The sequence below is a fragment of the Mastigoproctus giganteus genome, chromosome 11, assembly GCF_048544385.1.
Source record: "Mastigoproctus giganteus isolate SK-2022 chromosome 11, ASM4854438v1, whole genome shotgun sequence".
NCBI lineage: Eukaryota > Metazoa > Arthropoda > Arachnida > Uropygi > Thelyphonidae > Mastigoproctus > Mastigoproctus giganteus.
Window position 1 is genome coordinate 115,457,454 of NC_143585.1, and position 27,130 is coordinate 115,484,583.

Sequence of the window (27,130 nt, forward strand, 5' to 3'; positions counted from 1 at the left end):
CTACTCAGAGAATTTCCTGTCTGACTTTAAAGAATGCCCTTCTTTACCAGATTGGTAAAGGGAACAAATTCCAGCTTCTGGGGAATAGGCACCTGTGGTTTGATCTGATTGAGGTGTGGTTTGATCTGATTGAGGTGTTTAAGTTTTTGAATGTTCTTGTGAAAGTGGATGGTTTGAATAAATTCAAGGAAGAACTATAGAATTTCTTGGAGGGTATGGGTGGAAGAAGTGTGTAGTTTTTTTTTTTTTTTTTTTTTTTTCTCCCCAAGCTGATGCTATATAAGTTTGCTTTCTTGCACCATTGTTTTCTACTACTATTATTTTTATTTTGGGTTTTATCAAATTGTTCTTATTTATTTATTTTTTCTCCATGTCAATTTTAAAGCATTTAGTAAGAAGTTCTCTATATTGTTTCAAATCTTTTAATTCTAAATAATTTAATTTTCTGTCTATACTTCAGGATGACCACACAGTCGGGGGGGGGGGGGGAGATTTAATAGTCAAATAGAACAATGATCATTTAAAGAAAATGTACTTATTATGCATTGCACCTGATTATGTGGCTATGGGGCAGTTCTTACTCTGGGAAAACTACATAAGCTCAGAGGAGTCCATAAGATAGACAGAATCTGAGAACATGCCTCATTTAGTAGTCATGTAGCTTGAACTACTGTCACTTGAGGAGTGTCAACTTTTTACCTTTGCATTTTAGTGAGACATTAATTACAACATACTTGTTTATTTTCACTTTGGCTTACTATTCTTAGCGGGTCTTGACTACACAAGTTGGCTGTCCAACATGTATAATAAAGTTTTGAGACTTTAGGATTTACATAATTTTGTACATTATCTTGGCTTACTATTCTAATGATTAATGTGCTTATAGAAATTATGGACAATTTGTTTTAGTGATGGTAATTAGTAGTGGCCAATGATGGAAGAAAGCAAGCTTATACAGCACTTCCCATATCACCTGTTCATCCCCTCTAACAATTTGTTTAGTTCTCCCTTGAATTTATTCAAACTAGCCACTTCCAAAACACCAGATGGAAGTTTGTTCCAACAATCTTGCTGGCCAAAGGCAAATTTCTGCACATCCAGGGGCTCACATCTGGTGAGTATGGGCTTGGCACACCCAGGGTCCTCAGCTGGATATCATCATTTTTCTCTTTCTTGGTGATTCCCTTCTCTCTCTCTCTCTCTCTCTCTCTCTCTCTCTCTCTCTCTCTCTCTCTCTCTCTCTCTCTCTCTCTCTCTCTCTCTCTCTCTCTCTCAGGGTTACTCGGGAATTTTTTTTTTTTTGACTGGTGCAGCATAAGCCTCAGGCTTCCTTGCACCATGTAGCTAATAATAATAATCATCCTTCCCCAATTTCAGTTTATGCCATTCATCTATGTAGTCTATGAAAGAGGCAGGATATCGTCAGCATTCAGCTTACTCAATCCACTCAAAGCCTAAACAACTCAGTTACATCACCTCATAGTTGCATAGTCTCCAGACTTTTCAATTTACAGAACTGAAGTATTTCTTTGTAAGAACACCCTTTTGTTCACCTCGGCAATCTTGTTGCCTTTCTCTGTATCTGTTCCAGCAGATCTCCATCCTTTCTAACATAAGGCCTCCGGATCTGTATGTGGTGCCCAAAACACAACCTAACTTTTTGCTTTATACATTGGGATAATCATCTCCTTATTCCTGCCTATCATTGACCAATATGATTAATCCCCTTCCTTCAAGTGTTTACATAAGTAAAGCACTCATTGAAAGAGACCTTGTAACCTGCCTTAGCTTGCATAACCTCCTTAGTGATTGACATGATTGCAGACTAGTATATATCTACTATAGATTTCTGAATCAGCTGATAATTTATATGTATCCTGTGTATTATTATTATATTTTTCTACCACAAGCCTTGAATTATTTCTTAATTGATATAAAGAGCCTAGTAGCTTCTGTGATTACTTCTCTGAATGCTGTCCCATTTAGAATTTGCTGTTATCTTACTGTGTAGAATTTAAAAACTATCTGTGACTACTGTAGCCACCTTTACAATAGCAAAAGCCCTTCCCTTTAACTTTGATGGTAGTAACATCATTAAGTAAATTCCACATCAATACACTGGTCACTGCCACCACCTGTTTCTTTTATTTGCAGGTTCATATTGCCTTTAGAGTCTGCTGATAATCACACTGATGTTAGAAAAAAAATTGTATTACATTTCCTAAGAAATGTATACACAAACATTTTTATGGTATGGTCCTTTACCACTTCATCAGTGTTTTGTTGCCATTTCTGTATTCACTTACAAACCAAGATTGAACAAGGTTTTGAATATCTCTGACCTTGAGTCTGTATTCACAAAATCTGCTTAAGACACTTTCAAGCAAATGTTAAATCCATTGTTCATTCTTAGTTTGCAAGTGAAGACAGTAGCAGCAGCAAGACACCAAAGCGGTTGTTGAAATTCATTCCACCAAATGTATGTTTTTATATACATTTTGTAGGAAATGTATATAATCTGTGCATTATTTGCCGCTCAAGGATCATATTAAATTGCATTGGCGCCTCCGTAGCCAGGTGGGAAGGAGCAGCAGTGCGTAGCACCTACTTCTTGATTAGACCGGGGTTCGAGCCTGTCACCACCAAATACAGAGGATGCGGAAAGGTCAGGGAATGACCACCGCATATTCCCGGAGCAATATAGCCTTAGTTGCTAATGCTCCTAAAAACCAAATAACAACATAACATTAAATTGCATTATTCAGTTTAATAAGCAATAGAAGATTTAGGAGGAATCTGTGGCCTGACATAAAGGAAGAATTTATATGAACTACTAGGTTTTAATTTATTTAAATTAATTAATTAATTAAAAAAATAATTTATTTAGTGTTTCCTGTATGCATAAAGTGCCAGTTGGCTTCACAATGTTGATTCATCCGTCCATCTACTTGTAGATTCCTAGTAGATAGATTGACATGAAATTTTACATTTGGCACCTTTAGAATAATATGTCAGCCTTTCCAAATTTATTAAAATTAGTCACCTTTCAGATATTCAGATTCCTCTTTTAGGCAGCTGAATTCGACTATCCATATAAGACAAGATAAAATTTTTAAAAATTTCTGAAACAGATTAATCTACAGATATTGAGAACACTAGATATTATGTTTGTTGCTGTGTGATTATTGGAGGAATGAATGGGTATGTGCAGAAACAATGTTCTCAGTTCACATATAAAAGTCTGTTTTTTTTTTTTTTTTTATAAACCATGAATTATTGCTATTTGTTAATGCACCTGAAATGTAATACATTCCATACAAATTAACTTGAAAATACACTGCATAAAAATTAACTTTTTTTTTATTAATTTCAAGGAAATACGTCAGTTGTCCTCTCCTGCTACCAGTTTAAATGCAGTACTTCATCAGTCAGAAAACCCTGCCATGCTTCCATTTGGTAGGCGCACACCTCCTGGTCTCTTGACTAGTGTTTCACCTCTTATGGAACAGCACTCCTTTTCACATCACTCAAGGGGAACAGCCACTGGTTATGATCTAAGGGAAATACCTCACAGAAGAACTCATCAAGGTAATCTCTGATTTTTTTTTTTTTTTTAAGTGAAACTTCTTTAGGCATGCTTCAGGCAGCTTTCACATGGGAGTAACCTTTGTCTGCGGAATTAGAAACAAAAATGCAACACGAAATAACACGGCAATCTAAGCCATAAGTAAAAGCATTACAGGTGCTCTGAACAGCCAACTATCATACTAGACTGAATGCACTGGTTCTCTCCGATCACTGAAGTTAAGCAGCGTTAGGCCAGGTTAGTACTTAGGAGGGTGACCACCTGGGAATACCAGGTGTAGTTGGCATTTTACTAGTTAGTACCATTAATAAAACTTTACAGATGTCATGTTTTCTCTAAAATATTTTTATAGTGGAATTGTATCTTCATACCACGTAAACAAACTCTTAATGGGGCAGTTATTGTAATGTATAGCTGTATAAAAATAAATTATTATTAAAGATTTATTGCTGATGCTGCAGCAAAAATTAAGAAACTGATATTCACAAACTAACTTTGCATTATCGTAAAATATGATGCTTATAGAATTTCTTTGGAGAATTGAATAAAGCAGTCAGTATCATATATTAATACTGCCTGTTAAATTAATCTAAGACAGATTTAAATTGCCAAATGGAGAGTGGAATAATTATGAAATAATTAACATGATTGGATACAAATAATTACATCAATAAATTTTTATTTAATTTTTTAAATAATTATTTAATTAAACAAGTATATTATAGAATACAGTATTGTATCAATACAAAAACACATAATGTATATAAATTTAAAATATAAAGGAAACAAGAATTAATATATATATATATATATTATGTGAGGTTAAAGTTAGGCAAAAGTAATAAAAATAAATAAGGCTATATAGCTATCATTAGAGGCAGCAAATGCACATCCTCCACATGATGCCTAATTATATCTGATAATTAAAATAAATATGATATTTAAGATAAAAACATCAGCCAGTAGTACGGCAATAATGCAGAGCGAAACGAAACGCAAAATAATATAAAATAAACAAACAGGGAAGGGAAAGTAGAGATAATAGGTAGTCGATAATCCCCTGTAAAATTTAGTCAATTAAGTCATTAAACCCAATTAATAAAAAATGTAAATTTAAAATAATGCCAATTATAAATAATTTAGCGGTACCCCCCTCGAAGGTACCAGTTCCAAAAAACGTGAAATATCACCAAAAAAGGGTTAAAGAAACTACCAAAAAACTAAAATATCAAAATGATAGACTGACCATCATGCCCCATATCGACAGAGGACCACGAGGCCAATAATGGTCATGGAATCGCTGCATTTCAATCGTCATACAAATCATCGCAAAGGCAGAAATATCGAAGAACCAAACCACCCTTCCATTCTCCGATAGATCAACCAATGCATAGGATTTGCATGGCGGTGGTCCTTATGCAGCGAATTTACATTTTTTATTAATTGGGTTTAATGACTTAATTGACTAAATTTTACAGGGGATTATCGACTACCTATTATCTCTACTTTCCCTTCCCTGTTTGTTTATTTTATATTATTTTGCGTTTCGTTTTTCGCTCTGCATTATTGCCGTACTACTGGCTGATGTTTTTATCTTAAATATCATATTTATTTTAATTATCAGATATATATATATATATATATATATGAGTAATATGGAAAGAAAGAAAGTTAATTGTAACAAGCTGTAACTAATACTTATGGGTCAATGGTATTGTCTGCTTGAATTACCTTCTATATTATTATCTTCAATATTATACAAAATATTTTATATATATATATATATATATATATATAGATAGATAGATAGATAGATAGATAGATGATAATAATTTCAATAATCACGTATTATATAAGAATTGAATTCTCCGTCTATCGCTTGCAAACCTATTGATGACATTTTCAATAAATTTCTTCTTTACTGCTTCCTCTTCTAGTTTCTTCCTGGTCACACTAATCATACATAAACCTGTTAAGCGAGTTTCTGAGACAGTGGACACCTTAACCATATTTTTACGTGGCTTAAGGTGCTGAAACTTCTTTCAATGGTACAGATCGTAACAGGTAATGTCATACCAGTAGTTATTGCTGAATTAATAGAAGGGAAATAGTCGCAATGTTCCAAAACTTCTGGTAAAGTTTGGAGGATATCAGTCGATGAACCAAAAACAGGAACATGTGTTTTATTGCTGCAATAGATGAAACACATGTTCTATGCTTACCCGGCCAACCCGTAATAAAATTTTAAGGCAGACAAAGCATCTCATGGTTGAGAGTGTAAGGTTACATATCTCAATAACTTTTACGATTATATTTTATGGAATTTTTTATTCGATCCCAGGGAGGGGCAAGTGCTTGTTTGCCCCCCTCTGCGGATGCCCATGAGCCCAGAAGTGATTCCCTCTCTCAGTTTAGTAAAGTTTAATAAAAGAATATATTAGTTTATTAAAAACTAATATCATTAAAGATTTAGTTTCTAAGAAAATAAAACTTATGGGATAACTCCTCTTTCTCGTAGTCTAGAAATGTGAGCTAAAACATTACCTTCCCCTGTCACTAAATTAGTAAAGGGTACCTTCCTTTGTCAGTCAGAATTATAAGAGGTCAGTGATAGACATGTATAGAGAAAATACATCATGAATATCAAAACAGTTTGATGAATAGCAAACTTATCAGTATAATGTCACATCATTAACGGTATGTTACTGTGTTGCAGATGTGGAATTTGAATATTGAGATTGGTAATATGCACAGAAAGGACTGCGGCTGGAAGGGGAGTGATGCTATTAGTTCAGAAGCTTATAGAGTCTAAAATAGTATGACCAGTAGACACAGGTCAGTAGTGTAATGTTGAGTTAGTCTGATGTGACATAAACACTGGAAAAATAAAAATGAGATTTGGAGTCTGTATAGGCCAGATGACTTTGAGTATAATGAACAGCTGTTCAGACAAATAGTGGGCCAGCAAATTGGAATGTCTTATCATGAGGAATTGTAACTTTCCAGGTATTGGTTGGAATTCATGAGTTGGCATCTCACTTAATAGCCAAAAATTTCTCAAATTGCTAGATGACTGCTTTTTACATAAAGATGTTAAAGAGGCAACAAGAGTAAGCAGTATTCTTCATCTGGTTATCAGCAATGATTCATCATGTATTAGGAATATTCAAGTAAAGAAACCTTTAGGTGAGAATGATCATAGCATGGTGATGTGGGATTTATTAAAGAAATAACTACTGTCAAGGTTAAAGGGAATAGATTTTGTTTTTAAATGTAATTGCCAAAAGGGAAAAGTTCAGATTGTTAATGATAAAGCCCACTATACATTTTTTAATATCAACTAGGAGATATTGTTCAAAATTTTGATCAAAATGGGTATCAGATGAACTGATGAGCTTAGTGGCAGAGAAGAAAAATGCATAGGATAATTATAAATTTGCAGGGATACAGAGTCCTGCAATAAATACAAAGTGTGTAATGAAGTTACTTAGGGGGTTTAGGCAGGGTGAGGCAGATTATGAAATGTCATTGGCTAAGAGTGTGAGTGCAAAGAAAAGCTACAAGGAATTCTTTGCATTTCCTTCTTAAGGGTTGAATCCCATTGGTCCACTGGATATGAGTGGTATAACTATTGACAATCCTGTACAGATTGCTGGTAAATTGAATAAATATTTTCATTTACATTCACACGTGAAGAAGTTTTTAGAGATGGGGCTAGCAAAAATCTCTCTAATACTGATTGGGAGTTAAATGATTTTATAATTATAGAAAGTAAGGTCGAAGAGAAATTGCTGCAGCTAAAAGTAAACAGAGCACCTGGAGCATTGGAATCTGTCCAATTATATTAAAAGAAGCTGCAAAAGAGGTAGTTAACTTTAACTTTAGTAAGGAGAATATTCTTAGATTTAAATGAAGTACCTGCATATTTGAGATATGCAAGTGTATCTCCAATTCACAAGGACGGTTCAAAGGGCGAAGTAAGTAACTATAGACTTGTAAGTTTAACCTTTGTGCCAGGGAAAATAATGGAATCAGTAGTTAAAGAAGTAATGCAAGTTCATTTTTATAGGAGTGGAGCTATAAGGCAAACACAGCATGGCTTTGTTAAAGGGAGATCATACCTTAGCATCCAATTAGCTGCTATGAGGTTGTCATAAAGGAATAGGACATAAAAATAATTTATCATATACTTAGATTGCATCAAGGCCTTTGATACTGTACAGTTTTGTATGATTGCAGCAACATAGCATTAGGAGCAAGTTAGTACTATATATGAGGGGATGTTTTAAGTGATAAGAGAGAAAGAGTGTGATGAGTGGGTTTCCACAGAGTCAGTTTTGGGCCCTTACTTTTTTTTTTAAATGTTTATTTATGATACTGATGTTTCTTAAGTATTTTATGTTGATGTGTAAGGTTTCTGATGATTAACAACTATTAACAACTGCACCCATCTTTCTAATGTTGTTAATGGCAGTAATCAGTGTATGCTACTTCATGAGGCTCTAGATAAACTAAGTAGATTTGGCTGGAAAATGGCAATTGAGGTTTAACAGTGATAAATGTAAGGAACTGCATTTGAGTAGCAGCAATTCCAGAATAACATACCATTTGGGGACCATACTAAACCCAAGTTAGTGGAGTATCAAAAAGATATAAGAATAATTATATAGTCTGACATAAATTTCTGAGCAGTGTACACAAGCTGCTAGCCTGTGTAGGTTCTTGTAGTAATATATATGAACTTTTCCAGCATTGAGAAAGAGGTGGTTATCCCATTGTCCCATAGTCATTGACTATGGGTGGTTATCCCATAGTCAAAACCTGTACAGTATTCCACATCTGGAATACTGTACAGGTTTGGAAACCTCGTTTTAGGAAAGACATAGATCCATTGGAAAGGATGCAGAGAAGAGCAACAAGAAAATTGCAGCAATGTAAATTTTACCAAGAAATAATAGGGCTCTGTAAACTAGTCTCTGGGCATCTGTATGATGAAATAATCGAAGTTTACAAGGCTTTAGAAGTGTTGGGTAAAGTAAGTGCCGATGCATCTTTATTATTTCTCAGATGCCACACACAAATACGCATAAATTTAAATTAGTAAAGGATGCAGAATAGATGTGCATGAATTTAGCCAGTAATGAATTGTTGGAATCATCTTCCACCTAGTGTTGTGGAGGTGGGTAGTTTGAATAAATTTAATGAAGGTTAAAGTTGGATAAACTGGTTTTTTTTTTTTTTTTTTTTGGCTAGTGATGTTATAAGATTTGCTTTGTTGCATCATGTTGTGAATACTAATACTAACATTGTGCTTTCAAGACTATTTTGTGTGCTTATATGATCCAATGAAGTGCTACAACTTCAGATAATTAATACCATTGTAGTAGAAGTAGTATGATTTTACAAATAGATTTTGTAAATTGTGGACTAAGTTTGATGGCAGCTGACTTTCTGTCATGAATTCCTAAGACCAAAGCATGTTCCCTTACTGTAGTTGAAACTGCTAACAGAAGGTGGCTCCAAACAGAAGGGCTCGAACCCCGGTCTAATCAAGAAGCGTGTGCTACGCACTGCTGCTCCTTCCCACCTGGCTACGGAGGCGCCAGCTTCTAAGTTACAAGTTTTCTACCCAAATTGATCCATGTTAATTGCTTAGTCTATGGCTTACATGGGTTGGCAGGGGCAATTCGAGAAAAACAGAAGTTGCTAAACGAGAGTATGAAGTTAAATATTATTTAACTTTAATTAGCAGAACCAATTCAGCATCCAATAGCACTATTCAGAGAACAAATTTTTTGAACCAAATTGAAATGAATCTATTTTGCTTAAAAAAAAAAAAAAAACAACAAGAAAAAAAAGTTTTGAGTATTGCTCCCTATCATTGATGTATAGTGATCTTTAGTTTGGACAACTGACATGTGCATAAAGAAGCTTGAAATAGGAAAAATTATTCAAAGTGGCATTTTAACAATTCCTCATCGTTCAGCTCCCCTCTTCCTGGTGGAGCTTTGGAAATGCTCTTGATAGTGAAGTCTAAACAGTAGTGCTGTTTTTATAAATGAAACTTTGACCAACATATTTGAAGAGGACAAAGTCTGCAATAGTATCTCTCTTGATACAGTCATTATTTGATGTCTAATAGACAATCCAAATGGAAATCCACAGGCAGAAAAATTCTAGTTCAACTAATGTTTGGTAAATACACCAGTGTTTGTATTTTAATGTGTGTATTGTCAGTAAAATTTAATCATAGTGCAGTGTGTACTTTAAAAACCTCCTTTTCCAAAAAAATTTGCTTTCCTCCTAGTTTTTGCAAAGAACTACTTTTTGCTTGTTTGGCCAGAAAATCTCCTCTTTTTCTCTTCTTACAGTTACCTGAGCTCCAGCTTTTCAAGAATCAATCTTTGGGAGCTATGTGTTAGAAAATATGGAAACCAGATTTGGAAACCTTACTACCAGAACATCACTATCAAAAGTGGCAAAGGGTTTAGATTAACTTTTCTGTATTGGTTTAACTTGAGAGGTAGAGATACTGCACATGTTGTGTGTCTTATTTACAGCATTTTAAAAATGTCATGTATAATCAACATCCCCATTTTCAGAATGCAAAATTGAATATAAACAGTATTATTTAATTATTTGTCTAATATTTGTTGAATGTATTTGTTTTAAACAATATTATTTTCATTACATTTGTTGGGAGTAGATGCTAGTGAATTTTCATTATAAATTGTATGTTAAAGACAATTTCAAATGCTATGCCACTATAGACAAAAAAAATGGTGATATTTTATATTGGGCTCATCTTTTTTGAGTTTTAAATTATGTACTACATTAATTGTAGTGGAGACATTTTGATGAAAGTCCCCTCCCCCAAACCTTTCATTGTTTCCCCTGGCTTTCAATGTTTTATCTTTTAGTGGAATTTTCAAGTCATTTTGTTTATTTATTTAGATCATTTAGGACAACAGATGTCACCATCTCCTTTGTTTTACCCAGGAATGAGAGGTGTGGAAGAAAGTAGCCATAAGGTAAGTGCATTGTAATGAAAAATTTAATCAGCTAGCAAGAGATGTGATATCCAGAATAATATTTTGCACTAACAATGAATTTCTTTATTGGGAAAGAAAGAAAGAGTGAGTTCCTTCCTTCACTACCAAAGGAATTCATTCTTTTTGTGTTATGATAGGGTATACACTGGCGTTCAAAGAAAGTGCATCACCCCTTAAAATTGTAATTGTTGTCCAAATAACGTAAGTATATGGCAATATTTCTTACAGTTTGCATCAGATAAGATTGACACACATAGGTGATGTAATATTGCATCAGCTGTTACTTTCAGCTATATAAGCACGCTCTGCAAGAGTTGCAGTCATTCTTTGCTTGTCAGGATGGCAAGTTACATGCAGTTGATGCCATGAAGAAAGAGTGCTACTGTTGCTTTATGTGAGGAAGGATGTTCTTTCCGTCATTGCTTATAGAGTGTCTTGTGAGGAAGTAAAAAATATAGTGGTCACAAATTTAGCAGAAGACCTGAAAATGACAAAAATTAAATCCGTGCGGAAGACACATAATATTGGTGTCATCATTGAAACTGAGACAAAAGAGGAAGCTAACAAAATCATTAGTAACCCCAAAATACAAACACCGGACCTACAGGCTGCACTCCCAAAAAGAAAAGGGGCCAGCATAATTTATGACACCGAAAAGGACCTAATCCCTGCAACACTCCAGGATGAACTATACAGAAGAAACCTCCAGCAGGACCATCCCGATGTTGAACCAAATGACCTCATTTTCCTGAAATTTCAATAAAATGCCAGAGTGGGAAATTCTACCAGCTGGTAGTGGAGCTTTCCCCACAGCCTGGAAAACAATAAGTCAACAAAATAGTGTTTGTAAATTGGGGCAGTCACCGCTTCAAGGTGACACTACAGGTGTTGTCGTTTTTTGGGCACATGACATACATGTCTACCCAAGCTCAACCCACATGTGGATACTGTGCTGAGAGGGACCATGACTTTAACTCGTGCCCTAAAAAAGAAGACCCACCCACTTGTGCAAACTGCAAATCGAGGAAAATGCAGGCAGATCATTCCATCTGGAACAATAAATGCCCGGTCTACACAAAAGCTAAGAGCACATGCCAAAAAGGCTTGATTATGGAGACTTACCTTAAACCATTTAATACTACCACTGTAAAATTTGCACAAATTAATGCCCAACGAGCTAAAGCAGTTGTTGTGCAGTTGAGGAAAAAGGCAGATGTCGAGGACCTCAATATCTTCTTTCTTCAAGAGCCATACTCTCATAGTAAAGCAGTCAGAGGGAATCCGTTGACTTATAAGATCGTTCAAGTGGACGGAGAGACTCCATGGGCGGCTATTCTGATCAGGAATCCTGATCTCACTGCCACCAAAATACTACATTACTTCCCCAGGCAGCCTGTGCCCATATCATCACCCCTTTGGGGGAATTTTATGCAGTTTCCCCTTACTCTCGGCCGGGGGAGGATATTCTCCTGATTACTAGATACCTACAAAGCATCTCACTGGAATTCCCAAATGCAAAAATCATCATTGCCGCCGACGTAAACTGCAGGTTGCCAGCGTGGTTCAGTGAAACTCAGGATAGACAAGGCACAAACAACGGACAAAGACTGGAAGAATATCTCTCAAACAGTTGTTTCTCAATTCTCAACCAACCAAATAACCTACCGACCTTCTCTAGTACAATGTGGGAAGCCACAATTGATATCACCCTGGCCACAAGATCCGTTGCACGACACCTTTCATCCTGGACAGTTAGGGAAAGCTGGATCACCTCAGACCACCATGTAATAACTTTCCAACTGCATCAATCAGTAAGCCGACAACCAATTATAAGGCCAACTCTCCATAGATTTGCAATTGACAAGGCAAACTGGCAGAAATTTAAGGATTCACTGATCATGGCTGCCCGCTCTCTCAGCACAGTTGGACTGGACCTGGACCAGCACTAAAAGGCAATTGTAAGCCTAGTCACTGAAACCTCAAAAAACTCTATTAAAAGGGAGAAACCTTCTCTTGGAGCCGTACCCTGGTGGTGTCCAGAGCTCCAACAACTGCAACGGGAGGTTTGCACCCGACGGAAAAAATTTTCATTGTGCAAGACCGAATGGCAAGAAATGAATACACAGCCCTGATTAAACAAAGGAAGAAGCGCGCCTGGGAGCACCTAGTCTACAGTTGGAAATTCTGCTCCATAGGGAGTGGTCTACAGAGTGATCACAAACAAACTCCCCAGGGGAGAAGTCATCCCAGCCACCAAGACACCACAAGGCACGTATATGCAGTACTCAAGCACACCTTGAGTACTGCGTACAGGTCTTGAGGCTCATTTTAGGAAGGATGTAGATTTGCTTGAGTGTGTAGAGAGAAGAACAACAAGATTGGTGAGGGGAATAAAGGGATCCTCTTACCAAGAGAGGCTTATGTTCTGCAAATTGCAGAGGCTGGAGAGTAGGCACCTCAGTCAGATCACCTGCGAGGTGATCTGATTGAGGTATATAAGGCCTTGAATGGGTTGAGCACGCTGAAATCTGATGGGATTCTTCCACTTGTTCAGACTACGAATCTAAGGGGCATAAATTCAAATTGAGGAAAGACAGATGTAGAATAGTTGTGCAGAAATTTGCCTTTAGCCAGCGGGTGGTTAATTGCTGGAACAAACTTCCATCTGTCGTTGTGTTCTTGATAGGTTAAATAAATTTGAGGAACTGGACAAACATTTAGAAGGAATTGTTTTGTAAATTTTTTTTTTTTTTTTTTTTTGGCTGATTCTGCATAAGCTTATACACTTGCTTTCTTGCATCACATGCTACTACTACTACTATTTTAACCCCAGGGGCTCACATCTGGTGAGTATGGGCTTGGCACACCCAGGGTTCTGAGCTGGATATCATCATTCTTCTCTTTCTTGGTGATTTCCTTCTACTTATGACTCTCTCTCAGGGTAATTCGGGAAATTTTTTTTTTTTTTTTTTTTTGCTGGTGCAGCTTAAACCACAGGCTTCCTTGTACCATATAGCTAATAATAATAATAAGCTTCCCTGTGGGGAGATAGTAATATCTGACCTGTGGTGACATCTGTTACAGCTTCTGTTTGACTGTTAACAGTATTTTCACATTTTGCTAACCCATACGAAAATAATGTGAATAATATTTATACCTTACACTAACTTCTGTAAATATTCATGGGGTATTTTTGAGCAAGGGGAAATATGTAGAAATAGTTAATATATTTCTCTCAGTGGTGATACTGGTGTGCTGTTTGCACACCAGTGCGACCTTCCTTCTCTCCATGAATCATTTGTGGCCTATGAACACTTGAGTTTGACATCCCCCAATATATAGTCTTCAGAGTTCATGTTTATACATGTGCTTGTCCAGTCCCTATCTATATCCATTGGCTAATTTTTGGGATTGACAAAATAGCAAGGTTTTTATTATTTTTTTGTTTAATGAAACTTTTCTCTTAGGTCATTTAGCTTTTTCACTTTTGATAAAAGAAACAGGGTTAGAATAGGAAAGTAAAAAGATGAAATCCCAGTGCACTTTTCCATCGAGTCATCAGTCCTTAATGAAATTTAACAGGTTGGAAGAATTAAAAGGCTCAAAGGTCATAATGAATAATTTTATTTTGTCATCTTTAGTTGGTTATAGAGACTGAATGAAAAATGGTGAGGTATAATACGGTGCAGTGTTTCAGTCCCATAATACTTGTGTACTAATAACATGATTTTTCTAAGAAATTTGAGACAATTTAATATAGATAACAAGCTGATAAATTGAACATCTTTCATCTACAGATATTTACAGACAAAAAAGTGTGGGAACTGCATGAGTCAAGCTGAGCAGTATGAAATTAGTGATATTTCAGTTACAGAAGACTGTTTATTTACTAGAACAATTTTGGAGTGTTAAGGCAAATGAGGTTGCCCCTGAGTCGATGGCATGTACTGAGTAATTTTTGAGGCAGGCAGCCAGAAGATGAAATGAACCATAAAGATTAATTTATAAGGACTTTGGATTGGAGAAGTGCCAGTATATTATCAGCACATGAAATTGGATATTATTATTATTAGCATATGGTTCAAGGAAGTTGAGACTTATGCTGCACCAGCCTAAGGGAATGACCACCGCATATTCCTGGAGCAATTATGGCCTTAGTTGCTAATGCTCCTAAAAACCAAATAACAACAATAGCACCAGCCTAAAAAAAAAATTCTGAATTACCCTGAGAGAGAGAAAGAGAGAGTCAGAAAGAGGTAGAAGGGAATTATCAAGAAAGAGAAGAATGATGATATCCAGATCAGGACACTGGGTGTGCCAAGCCCATACTCACCAGATGTTGAGCCCTATATGAGTGAAGAGAGTAATACAGTCAGCTTCCTTTGGTGATAGGGAAAATCAAGAAAGCAATGATCAAGAGTATGTAATAGATGGACATCACATTCTGAAGAAAGAACAGCATTGTTTTTTTTTAAGGAGGCAGTCACTCATGAACTGGATGTAGGAAAGAATTTTCACATTATTTTGATTTCAGCAAAGTATATTTGATGTATATACAGTAACCACATGAAAGGTTACTGTATAAGCGGGAACATATGTTTGAATAGCATGTTGCCCAAGTTATCTTGATAAAAATATTTGAAATGAAGGCACTTCACTTTTTTTTTTTCAAAATAAAAAAAAAATAAAATGATACTGGTGGCACTGGCCTAGGCCTGGCCTTCGGGCCAGGTATCATGAATGATGCTTGGGCTCGGGTAATGTACAAATAATTGTAATGAATTGTTATTTTAAACAGATTGGACTTTTTTGAGTTATTTCTTACGCATATTTATTTCTTAAATTTTTTTATTTTTATTTTTTAAATTCTTAAAGGTGTTTTTAGAAAAAAAATGTATATTATTTGTCTGTTGACACTTTTAATTGACCAATAAGGTGCACTTCACCAACGTTTCCAAAATTTACCGGAATTTGTACTGTTTCTTGGAAATGACCAGGTCTATATTTTTGCTGAGTAAAGTAGCCTTTACCCTTAAGCGGGTATTAAGTTGTAATTTGCATTACATCAAGATATGATATGAGTGATTGTCCCCGGCACTGGACTCCTTTTTAGTTGTATGTGTAAAGTATACAGTATTTCTTATAAGTCTGATACCATTAATCCCTAATTCTACACTGGTGTGCAAAACTTAAGGACCAGTCAGGTTTGCACCTGTAGCTTCTCATAGAGTGGCCTAGATATGGGAAAAGAATACCAGAGGAACCTTGTGAGGTACAGAAATGAAGGAAACAACAACGGAAACAAAATGGTACAGAGGGACTTTATTCAAAAATGCCAACATAGCACTGGCTGCCATGATACAGATGCATCACTGCCAAAGATGGAACAAAGGGAAGAGGTGGTCCTCAGTAGGAGATATGGCCACCCCTAATGTCGATGCAGGCTTTGCACTGCCTGTCCATACTTAGAACAATGTTGTTGATTAGTTCTTGCAGTAACATTGTCCATTCCTCTGTCAGCACCACCTTCAGCTGGTGAACATTTTCTGGTGGGCGTGGACATGCTGCTAGGTGTCTCCCCAGAGCATCCCATATGTGATTGATGGAATTGTGATCAGTGGAATGGGCAGGTCAATCCATACAAACAATGTCCTCGCTTTCCAAAAGCTTATCAACAGCTGCATTGTGATGGGGTGTGGCATTATCATCCATAAACACGAACTCGGGGCCAATGGCACCTCGGAACAGACGCACATGGGAAAGGAATACCTCAGTACAGTAGCATGCACTGGTTACAGTACCGCCTTCTAGTATCTGGAGTTGTGTATGTCCATCCAAGATAACGCCTCCCCAGACAAGAATACCCCAACCACTATATCGACCCCTTTCAGTGATGTTTGTGGGGTGATACCATGTGCCAACCTCTCGCCAGATTAGCCGACATCCAGAATTGCTACTGAGACTGAATCTACCCTCATCAGTAAAGAGTACCTTACCTCGTTGCGCTGCTGTTCAGTCCTTATGTTTGATGCACCACTGTAAACGGTGTCTGCGATGGGGAGGTGTTAAAGGGATACAGCATACTGGCCATCGGGCAAACAGTCCACCTTTGGGGAGTCACCTGGCCACAATAAACCGGGATATTCTGCATCCTGTGCAGCTGGTTTGCAATGGATCCCACTGTCCGGTGTGGGTCCCTCTTGACCCGTAAGTGTATATAGCAGTCATCATTGGGTGTTGTTTTTCGTGGATGACCACCACTGGTCCTTTGAACAGCTGTACCTGTTGTTCTGAAGGCCGACCATGCACATGAGACGATACTATGGGCGATACCGAACTTTGCAGCCACACACACACACACACACCACGCACTTCGACCTTCCTCGAGCTTTCCAAATATTTGACCCTGGGTAAAGTCATCCAAATGTTGTCTACTGGCCATTTTGTTGTTTGTAGCACTGTATGAAACCAATTGAATGTCTGCAACAGTCGTGCTCGCCATTCGGTAATTTGCACATAACTGCTGAACTGCTGCTTTTATCAATTTGACTTATTGAGCAAGCTATTATCAAAAGCTTGCTCACTCCATTTAAAGTCTTAAACACCTCAGTCAGATCACCTTGCAGGTGCCTAGTCTCCATATGCTGGAATTCGCAGAACTGAAGCTTTCTTGGTGAGAGCATGCCCCCTTCGTTCCTCTCGCCAACCTTGTTGCCCTTCTATGTACCCATTCCAGCCGCTCTAATTCCTTCTTAATATAAGGCCTCCAGATATGTATGCAGTACTCAAGATGTGGTCTGATAATTGCCTTATACATCGCTATAATCACTTCCTTATCCCTTGTAACAAAATTCATGTATATCATTGACAAAATCCCATGTGTTTCCCTGGCAGCCTGTCTATGCAAATACCGTTGGGTCTTTTTCATATTTCACTACTGGGAGTATAGTACCACACAGTTGCTATGTTAATCTGGGATTACTGCTACACATTTGCAATATCTTGTATTTGTTAATGTTAAACTTTAATGGCCATTTCTCAGCCCATTTGTTTAATTTTTCTAGATCTTGTTGCAGCAGCATATGTCCATTACTATCATTAACTACCCTGCATCATCTGTAACCTTTGTATCATCTGTAAACTTGGACATTAAGCGTGATATGCCTTCATTAATATCATTAATAAATACAGAAAATGGCAAAGGGCCCAGAACCGAACCCTGTAAAAAATCAACTAGTAACATTATTCCACAAGCAGCTGTGTCCACTGATAACCACTCTGTCTTCTCCCTAGGCGCATTATGGCCATGTTGCTCTTGCGCCGCAAAGCCCACACTCAAACAAACTGTCTTCTCCCCCTCAACCATCACTTTAACCGTAGCAGTAACTTTCCTTTAATGCCACATCGCTCCAATTTGTGTAGCAGTCTTTTATGTGGAACAATATCAAAAGCTTTCCTGAAATCAAATTATGTGATATCAGAATTGTTTCTTGCATTCAGTTACTTTGTCACCACATCATAGTACCCCCAATGAAATCAGTCAGACAAGATCTCTCCTTAACAAACCCATGGTGTAACTGAAGTATAACTGCACTCCTTTCTATATGGTTCTCCATTATTCTTTAACCAGTGACTCCGTTATTTTCTCTGGAACAGAAGTTAATCTAACAGGTCTGTAATTACTCGTGACACTGTTTGTTCTTTCTTCTGACTTATTACAAAATTATTTATCTTCTGTTAGTTTTATAAACTTCTGGCATTCACGCACCCAAAGAATTCCTCTTGTGTGAAGGTAAGTGCAAAATACTTATTCAGCTTGTCAGCAACCTGAGCAGGATCACGAAGAGTTGAACCATCATCAGTTGGACCAATGTGATCATCCCCTTCCTTCTAGTGTTTACATAAGGAACAAAGTCTTTGCTATTTTTGTTTGCATTCTGGTTTTTATCTACCAAAGACTTCTATATCTTGATAATTTATATTCATTCCATGCATTTTTCTTCTCTTCCATTGGTCTCATTAGTTCATCTAACATCTATTTAGGTCTAAACCTTGAACAGTATTTCTTAATTGGTATGAAAAGCCTAGTAGCTTTTATGATTATTTCCTTGAATGCTTCTCATTTAGAATTTGCAGAAGGAACATTATCAGTTGGTCCCACCATGTAGAATTTAAAAACTGCCTTTGACCGTTTACACTAAGTGGACAGAAATCATGGTACACCTACCTAGTAACAGGTAGGCCCACCTTTCTCCTGGATAAGGGCAGTCATGCGGCAACATTGAGTCCACTAGTTCGCAAAAGCATTCCGCAGGTATTTCCATCCATGCTTACTGCACCGCCGTCCATGATTCCATTGCATTCCAGGGTGGAGGATCCAAAGCTTGAACAGACCTTTCCATAGGATCCCAAAGATGCTCCACAGGGTTCATGCCCGGTGAACAGGAGGGCCATTTCATTGTGTTAAAATCTGCGAAATGTTCTTCGAACCACGTTCTAGTCACCACAGCTCTGTAGGGAGATGCATTGTCCTATTGGAAGAGTCCATTGCCCTGTGGGTGCACGATGGCTATTAAGGGATGCAGATGGTCTGCAAGGATGGACATGTAACCTGGACTGTTGGCGACTCTGTAGCCAGGTGGGCAGGAGCAGCAGTGCATAGCACACACTTCTTGATTAGACCGGGGTTCGAGCCCATGACCACTGCATATCCCCAGAGCAATATGGCCTTGGTTGCTAATGCTCCTAAAAAACAAAATAACAACAACAACAACCTGGACTGTTCAGAGATGCATCTACATGTACGACAGGTCCCCAATGTGTGGCAGTTGAACATGCCCCACACCATTACCAACCATCAACCTGCCTGAACAGTTCCTTGTTGACTTGTTGGATACATAGCTTCGTGCAGTTTCTGCCAGATATTCACCTGTCCATCCGCTCAAAATAACTGGAAAGGGGACTCATTGGACCAGGAGACCCATCTCCAATCATCCAAGGTCCAGTGCCGATGTTCTTTCACCCAGTTGAGGCATAGTCTTGTGTCGTGGTGTTAGCAATGGGACTCTGGTGGGTTGGCAGCTCCCATAACCTATTGTGGCTAATGATTGCCTGATGGTCTTGGTGGAGACATTTCTGGCACCTCCCTCGTTGAAGTTGCGATGCTTTGTGCTACTGTCACTCTCCAGTTGGCTGAAACAATGTGAGACAGACCACCACCATGACGTTCACCCACCACGTTTCTCCGCCCACAGCGCTGTCCACGATGAGATGAGATGTTATTCTGGAAATGCCATATTCCCAATACACGCATACTGCTGAACTGGAATAGTGTAATATCTGTACCAACCCCATGAAAGAGTGACCCATGCGATGGGCACCCACTATTACCTCTCTTTCAGTGGATTAACTTGTGACGTTTATCCATACTGACATCGAATTACTGTCTATGTGATGAATGTAGTGATGCAGTGTATCTATATACCTGCAAAGCAGTGGGTTCATCCACTAGCAAGAAGGGGTGGCAGTGTCGCAGTTCCCAGGAACCAGGTATTCCATGAATTCTATCTTTCAGTGTAGTTACCTTTATGGAAGCAAAAACCCTTCCCTTCCCTTTACTTTTGATAGTAGTTATATCTTTAATTAAATCCCACATCCATACACTGTCATCTAGTTGTTCTTTTATCTGCAGATTTGTAATGCACGAATAATCACTGCTGATAATCAGATCAGGAGTATTACTTTCTCTTGTTGCCTCTCTAACATGTTGCTGTAGAAAACAGTGATTCAATAAATCCACAAAAGTCTTGCAAGTGAGAGTGTGGTGAAACCACAAATGCCAGTCCATATCCGGGAAGTTAAAATCCCCCCATTGTAAGACGTTCTGATTTACTAGCTCACTCTATTTCTCTTTACAGTTGTTTGTTGTGCTCATTAGAGTTGTTAGGCCAATACCACTCTCTCACTCTCATTTTTGTTTTCCCAGTGCTGATGTTGCACCAAAGTGGCTCAGCATTACATTGGCCACTCATGTTTGACTGGATGCACTGCCTTAAATTTAATGCTTCTTAACTAAGAGCATAACTGCCCCCCCCAATCCTGTCTTTCTGTATAGTAGGGTTGGGGTGACCCTCATTGCTGCTTGACAGTCAACATTGTTCTTCCTGTATACATTGTACTCCCTATATTTGAATTCTGCATCGCTTATATCTGAGAAACACCACATCTCTGATATCGCCACAGTGTTTGCATTTGAAGACTTGACCAGCACTTCAAATTTATTTACTATGCTCCTAGCATTGGTGTTCATACAAGTATGCATGCACCTGTACTTTCTTTTAGTTACCCAAACACAGCCCGTGTATTTGCTTTACTCTTAGCAGGTCTTGAAATTTCCGGCGCCTTGCTTTCCAAGTCTCTGCACATTCCAATAGAAAGAGTGCTGAATCACTTTAACCTCTCTCAGCTCAGCACTCCTGTTACATTTATTAATCAGTGTATCTTCACCCCCCCAAACTAGCAGTTTTCTGACCCACCTAATGCTGCCTGATAGCATCAGCAAATATTCTTGTACTCTAATGTGTTTAAGTATTTCTTTTAATTATTTCTAAGTATTTAAGTATTAAGTGATTCCATCCCTGTAGAAGCAGTCTGTCCTCTTAACAAGCATCCATTCTGAGAAATTCTATCCCATGATCCTTGCACAATCTCTCTTTGTCCAAATTGATTGACAAGGCTCATTGGCTCCTCCATAGCCAGGTGGGAAGGAGCAGCAGTGCGTAGCACACGCTTCTTGATTAGACCGGGGTTCGAGCCCGTCACCACCAAATACGGAGGATGCGCAAAGGTCAGGGAATGACCACTGCATATCCCGGAGCAATATGGCCTTAGTTGCTAATGCTCCTAAAAACCAAATAACAAATAAACAAACAAGGCTCATTGAACAATTTGTTTTTAAAGGAGCCTCATTAAAAACGACAGTATGAAGACTGGGCGCATACAGGGGATGGAGCCTTAGGTCTGCTCTTCAAGACACATGGACCACATCTGCAGACCACCTTCAAGTCCAGGGGAAATGTGCCAGCCAGGACTTGGTGAATGGAAGTGCTAACAGTGCAGAAGGCTTTAGTTATTGTTAGGAGTGTTACCATCTGAATGGTGTCAAGCTTCTTTTTGTTTCTTAGGACATTGTAATGCTGAACTTTGCTATTAACAAGGTATATTTTCTTTTCTTTAAAATTTTTTTCGGGTGCATGCACACATTTTGCTCAATTTATTTGAAAGTTGTTAATTTGGAAAGTGATTAGAAGGTATGAAAATACATCTGTGATTACCAAAAGTTGCTTTTTAAAATTAACTGTTGTAATTAAGAAACTAATTTCATTAGAAAAATTAATAAATTGGTATTGGCATGAGTATAAGCTTTTGAATAGTAGTTTATTAAAATTAGAATGCACACTGAAAATGAACATGTGTAGCTGAAAATCAGCACATCAATTGAAGATTAAATTGCAAATATCAGAGACTTAATTATCATCACAACATTTTTGCTACCATTCTGCACCTAGCCTAAGGAAAGATAACTGTAGATGTAAGATAATTTGATTTTGTTTGTTTTTGTTTGTTATGGTTTTGTTTAGTTAACTTTTGGATTTCCTCTATGATTTTCCTTTAAAGGAGCCTCATAAAAAGGACAGTAGACTGGGGGCATACAGGCTCCCAATCTTCATACTTCATGCAGTTTTAATTTACAGAATACATTCCGGGGGCAATAACCTTAACAGAATTTTGTAAATTGCCTGCTGACTGTGTTAAACAGTGTTATAAGTTTTGTATATTTGAATATGAATGTTTCTAAATCAGTGTATCATTGCGAACTCTTCTGATCCGTGTGGCCATCCTGGAGTATTCGGAAAATTTATTTCATTTGCTTAAGACTTACTTGTTAAAATCTGTTGATTGAAAAGCATAAGTAATATTTACTGTAATAAGAATGCTTTCACCTCACAACAAGTAGATAATTCATGGTATAGGAAACTTAAATTATCTCTATGATGTATGAATAAAAAATACTGTTAAATGCATTCTGGTCTAATATTTATATTGTTTTATTAATTGCTAGTAAAAATTAAAGCTGAATTATATTTGAAATCAGGATGAAACAAAGTTTTTTTATATAGGAAATATATCATTTGTGAAGGTATATACAGGCAGTTCCCGACTTTACAAGTTAATTCATTCCTAGCGCACACTCATAAAACAAAAACTCGTAAAGCGAGAATTTATTTCCCATAGACATAATGTTAAAAACAGCACTACGCTCTCAACAATGAAATTAGTTAGCTAATTAATTTGTTTAAACAATGATTGATTTATCCAAATAAATGAAAAGATAGCCTGTAAAATCAAGTAAATTATAATTTAAAGAAATTATTTATGACTTACAAATGTTAATGAATGTTTATTATCATCATCAACTAAATGCACACTTGTTATTGTGCATCAACTAAATGCACACTTGTTATTAAATACACCCTTGTGCATTTACACGACTCCTTGTGTAAATGCACAAGGAGTCGTTGTCTTCAGAAATGCTTCAAGAGGCGTTTGTTTCCAAGATAATCTCTTCTCTTTTCTTTATAAATTTCACAATAGCATGCCTAAGCATTTTTTAATGCCACACACAAATTGCAATTAACTAACAATATGCGCAACTAACACGATTCACACTGAGTAACAAGTTTACAAAGCTTAAACAAAAAAAGGAATGAAGAAAAGATTCTGAAAATTTATATTTTTTATATGATTGAAGATTGCAGTGAAGGGGAAACACATTTCACCATAATAATGTAAAAACCCTCAATTCCAGCTATCTGTATTTTCGCAAATGCAATAACACCGAATTTACTACCCATTTATAATTGATTGCACTTATAAATGGGTAGTAAACCCATTTATAAGTGCTTACAGAAAAGCCCAATAAACCAAAAAATGCAAATTATTTTTATTGTTTTATGGTTGTGACCTCCGAAATGTGCTTTAGAAATATATCACAAAGGTATTCAAAATTGATTCTTATAATGGAACATATGATAACGATGAAACTTTAGTGTGTTTTAATGATTTGAATTGGTAACTAATACAATTTACATTATAAAAATGACCTTTTAGAGAGATAAAAAGCTTAGTTATTTAGCGAAAATTTCAACTTCTGAGGTCTTGGAACGAAATAACTAAAAAACAATGTGTTATTGGGTTCACATTATGATATTTTCACGATATGTTGGTGTCTCTGGAACGGATTAATATTGTAAAGCTGGGTGCACTGTTATTGTATAGCTATGTGCATGGTTTGAAATGCGATACTTATTAATGTTTAACATTCATTTTTTTGCAATTAATGGTCATATTTTCAATTTACTTGATACTTGGAAAAAAAAAACTCGTAAACCCGGGAACTCGTAAAGCGGGAACTGCCTGTACATTCCAAGCTTAAGTAAAGTTTGCCCCAAGTATCAAATTTAATGAATCTCATTCTTTGCAAATGGATGAAAGTTCAGGAATATATATTTACCTTTTGTGTGTAATGAATCTTTATGTAGTCCATTTTTAATGTTCTGTTTTTTGTACTCTGTTTTAGCATCTCTTTTGAAACTAGTGCAAACTTTTGCAGAAGGGATAATATTTTTTGTTAAATTGCCCATGTGTATAAACTTTTTTATATAAAATATTTTTATACTTCAGAGTGAAAGTCCAAGCAGGAAACGTCGGCGCGTGTCTTTAGCAGCTCATGGTGGTGTTGTTGAACTCTCTGCCTCTTCTCCTCTGCCTCTTCCTCCTACATCATGGGACCATGCAGTACCATCACCAACTGATAGGACTGTGAGGCGACGTAGCATTTCACAGAGATGTGCACCAGTACAGGACAGGTGTCACACTCAGAGGTGCAGAAGAAGGTATGTACAGTATAATATATACTGTCTTTGAATGATTGGCTTCTTTTGTTGATTTTAGTATTAGTAAGGCCAAGTGATGCAAGAAAGCAGACTTTTATTTTTGCTGATGAAAAAAAAAAAAAAAAAAAAAATGTTACCGTAAAAGCCCAAAATCTTGTATATCCTGGGATTTACCAGTTTGCCTGAAATTCAGATTTTTTTTACCAAAGTGAATCATGCACTAAATCCTATCATTTAACAGTTTGCATTGGTCAAAGCCTATTTGATAATTGTATTTGAAACTTCTCTTCCATTATTTTAAATACATTGAGGTGTTCCAAATATAGTGAATATGTTATCCAGGCAACCTTGTGGATTGGAGCTATTTCTCCCTTATGCCCTTGTTTAAAAATTGGAAAAGTAAACAAAGCAGGAAATTATCATTGCTTCCCTTTCATACTGTCCAATCATCTCTTTTCCAATTTTTAAACAATGGCTGGAGGGTGGGAGGGATATTCATTATGTTCAGAACATAGCACTTGGACTGGCTTGCAAGGATGGCAGTTATATATTCCCGGTTCCCTTTTTTAAAAATTGAAAAGAGATGTACAAACTGTGTGAAAAGAGAAGCAATGATCATATGTGTTTCTGATTTTTAAACAGGTGCATGGTGTGGGGGGGGGGGACATATCTGCTATTCTGCAGTTGCACAGTAACATATCTACAATATTCCAACTAAAATGAATAAGATATTAAGTCATATCTGTTTAATTTCTATGCTAAAATTACTGAAGAAATCTCTCTCCTAAAAAAAATAAATAACTTACAAATCACCTTTTCTTTTGTTAAAATGAACTTGCAAATGTAAGGGATTTACCATATCAGAGTGGTAAAAGTTGGAAATAAAGTGAAAAATATTCAATATTTCCAGCTTTATGCAAACTGGTAAATCTATCAAGACCACATAGATAAAAATGCTTCTAGTGCATGGCTCAAGAGTGGGACACTCTTCCCTGAGACTGAAGGATTCATACTCTCCATCCAAGACCAGGTAATCAACACCAGAAACTATAGAAAATACATTGCCAAGGAGCCTAGAGTGTCGGATGACATATTTCAACAATGCCACCTGGTCTCAGAAACAATCCAACACATCATTGGGGGATGCAAGGTGATCACCGAGACTGAGTACACTCGTAGGCATGACAAGGATCCAGGATAAAACATCAGAAGCTAGCAAGGAAATGTCAGTTTGCCAAAGAAAGTGTACTGTATTAAAAGTATGAACCCCAGGCAATACTGCAAACCTCAATGCACAAGCTGTACTGGGACCATGCCATAATAACAGACAAGACAATCCTGCACAACAGACCCTTGTTGACAAGAAGGAAAAGGCTACCTATCTGATTAACATAGTGGGTGCCCAACACTGGCAACCTCCAGAAAACACAAGAGTTTAAAATTAGGAAATACATGAACCTAAGACAGGAGATCAAAGAGATGTGTCATTTCAAGAAGTACCGACTATCCTGATCATCATCATGTCGACCACTGGTATGGTGCCAAAGATCCCTGCATAACAGCCTAATAGCAATAAGTCTCCCAGAGAACACCTACAAGGAACTCCAGAAGGTTGCAATCCTGGACACCTGTAGGATAGTCAGAGTTCCTTGACCAACAGTAACACCTGACATAACTACTCTGTATACTTGGTAGCAATACCCGTCATGGGGTGGGAACCCCCCCCCCCAAGTCAGGGAGAAATAATATAAGAGTAACAACAATAATAATAAGTTACAAAATGATAAAACAAAGCAGAACATTCATACTGTTCCCATTCCCACAAGGTAACTGTCTAATTTTGCGTGAATTTACCCTTTGAGAGGCAACTTATTCCAGTGTTCAGTAACCTTTGCCCAAAAGGGAATTTCACGAGATCCAGTCTTCTGTTATTCCTTGATTTTATATTTGGGTCTGCTGGTTCTTGTCTCACGTGTGAGGCAGAACAGACCTTCCTTATTCATTTTTACTCAACCTCTTCACTGCTTTATACACCACAGTCAGATCTTAAATGTCTAGTTGTCATACCACCCCTTCTAAGCCGTTCTTCATATGTGTATTGCTTTTCACTCATCACTGATTTGGTCACTGTTTTCTGAATTTTCAAAAGTGTTTTTTTAGATGTGGTCTATCATATTATAAAGAGAGATAATGATGTCCTTCTTCCTACTGGTAATGGGTCCCTATAAATCATAGACAGGACATCATATGCCTTCCTATCCATCTGTTTACATTGAATGTTAGATCAAATCATAATGCATAAGTTGTTTTCATTTTAAGCATCTTCCCCCCCCCCCCAAGCTTATATGTGACTCCAGGACTTCTGTTCCCCAAATGCATGATCTTACATTTAGAAGCATTAAACTCTAGTTGCATTTTTTTGATCATATATATGCAACCAATCTAAGTCCTTTTGAAGCAACCTGGCCTGCCTCAGATTGTTAACCACCTTTCCTGTCTTCAGGTCATTAGCAAACTTTGACAGTTTATTTTGGATA

The 27,130-nt window shown here is 37.1% G+C and overlaps 1 protein-coding gene and 1 pseudogene across 1 annotated transcript in view; both read left to right on the forward strand.

Moving 5' to 3' along the window:
* The window catches only part of LOC150078365 (E3 ubiquitin-protein ligase RNF38-like), a 280,964-nt gene that overhangs the window by 53,462 nt on the left and 200,372 nt on the right, over window positions 1–27,130 (forward strand). The window contains exons 2-4 of the mRNA XM_090384822.1: window positions 3,375–3,588; window positions 10,541–10,617; window positions 24,382–24,593. Of these exons, the coding sequence (XP_090240948.1) occupies window positions 3,375–3,588; window positions 10,541–10,617; window positions 24,382–24,593 (503 nt within the window). The remainder of the gene's footprint in view (window positions 1–3,374; window positions 3,589–10,540; window positions 10,618–24,381; window positions 24,594–27,130) is intronic.
* On the forward strand, window positions 3,755–3,872 carry LOC150078366 (5S ribosomal RNA; annotated as a pseudogene).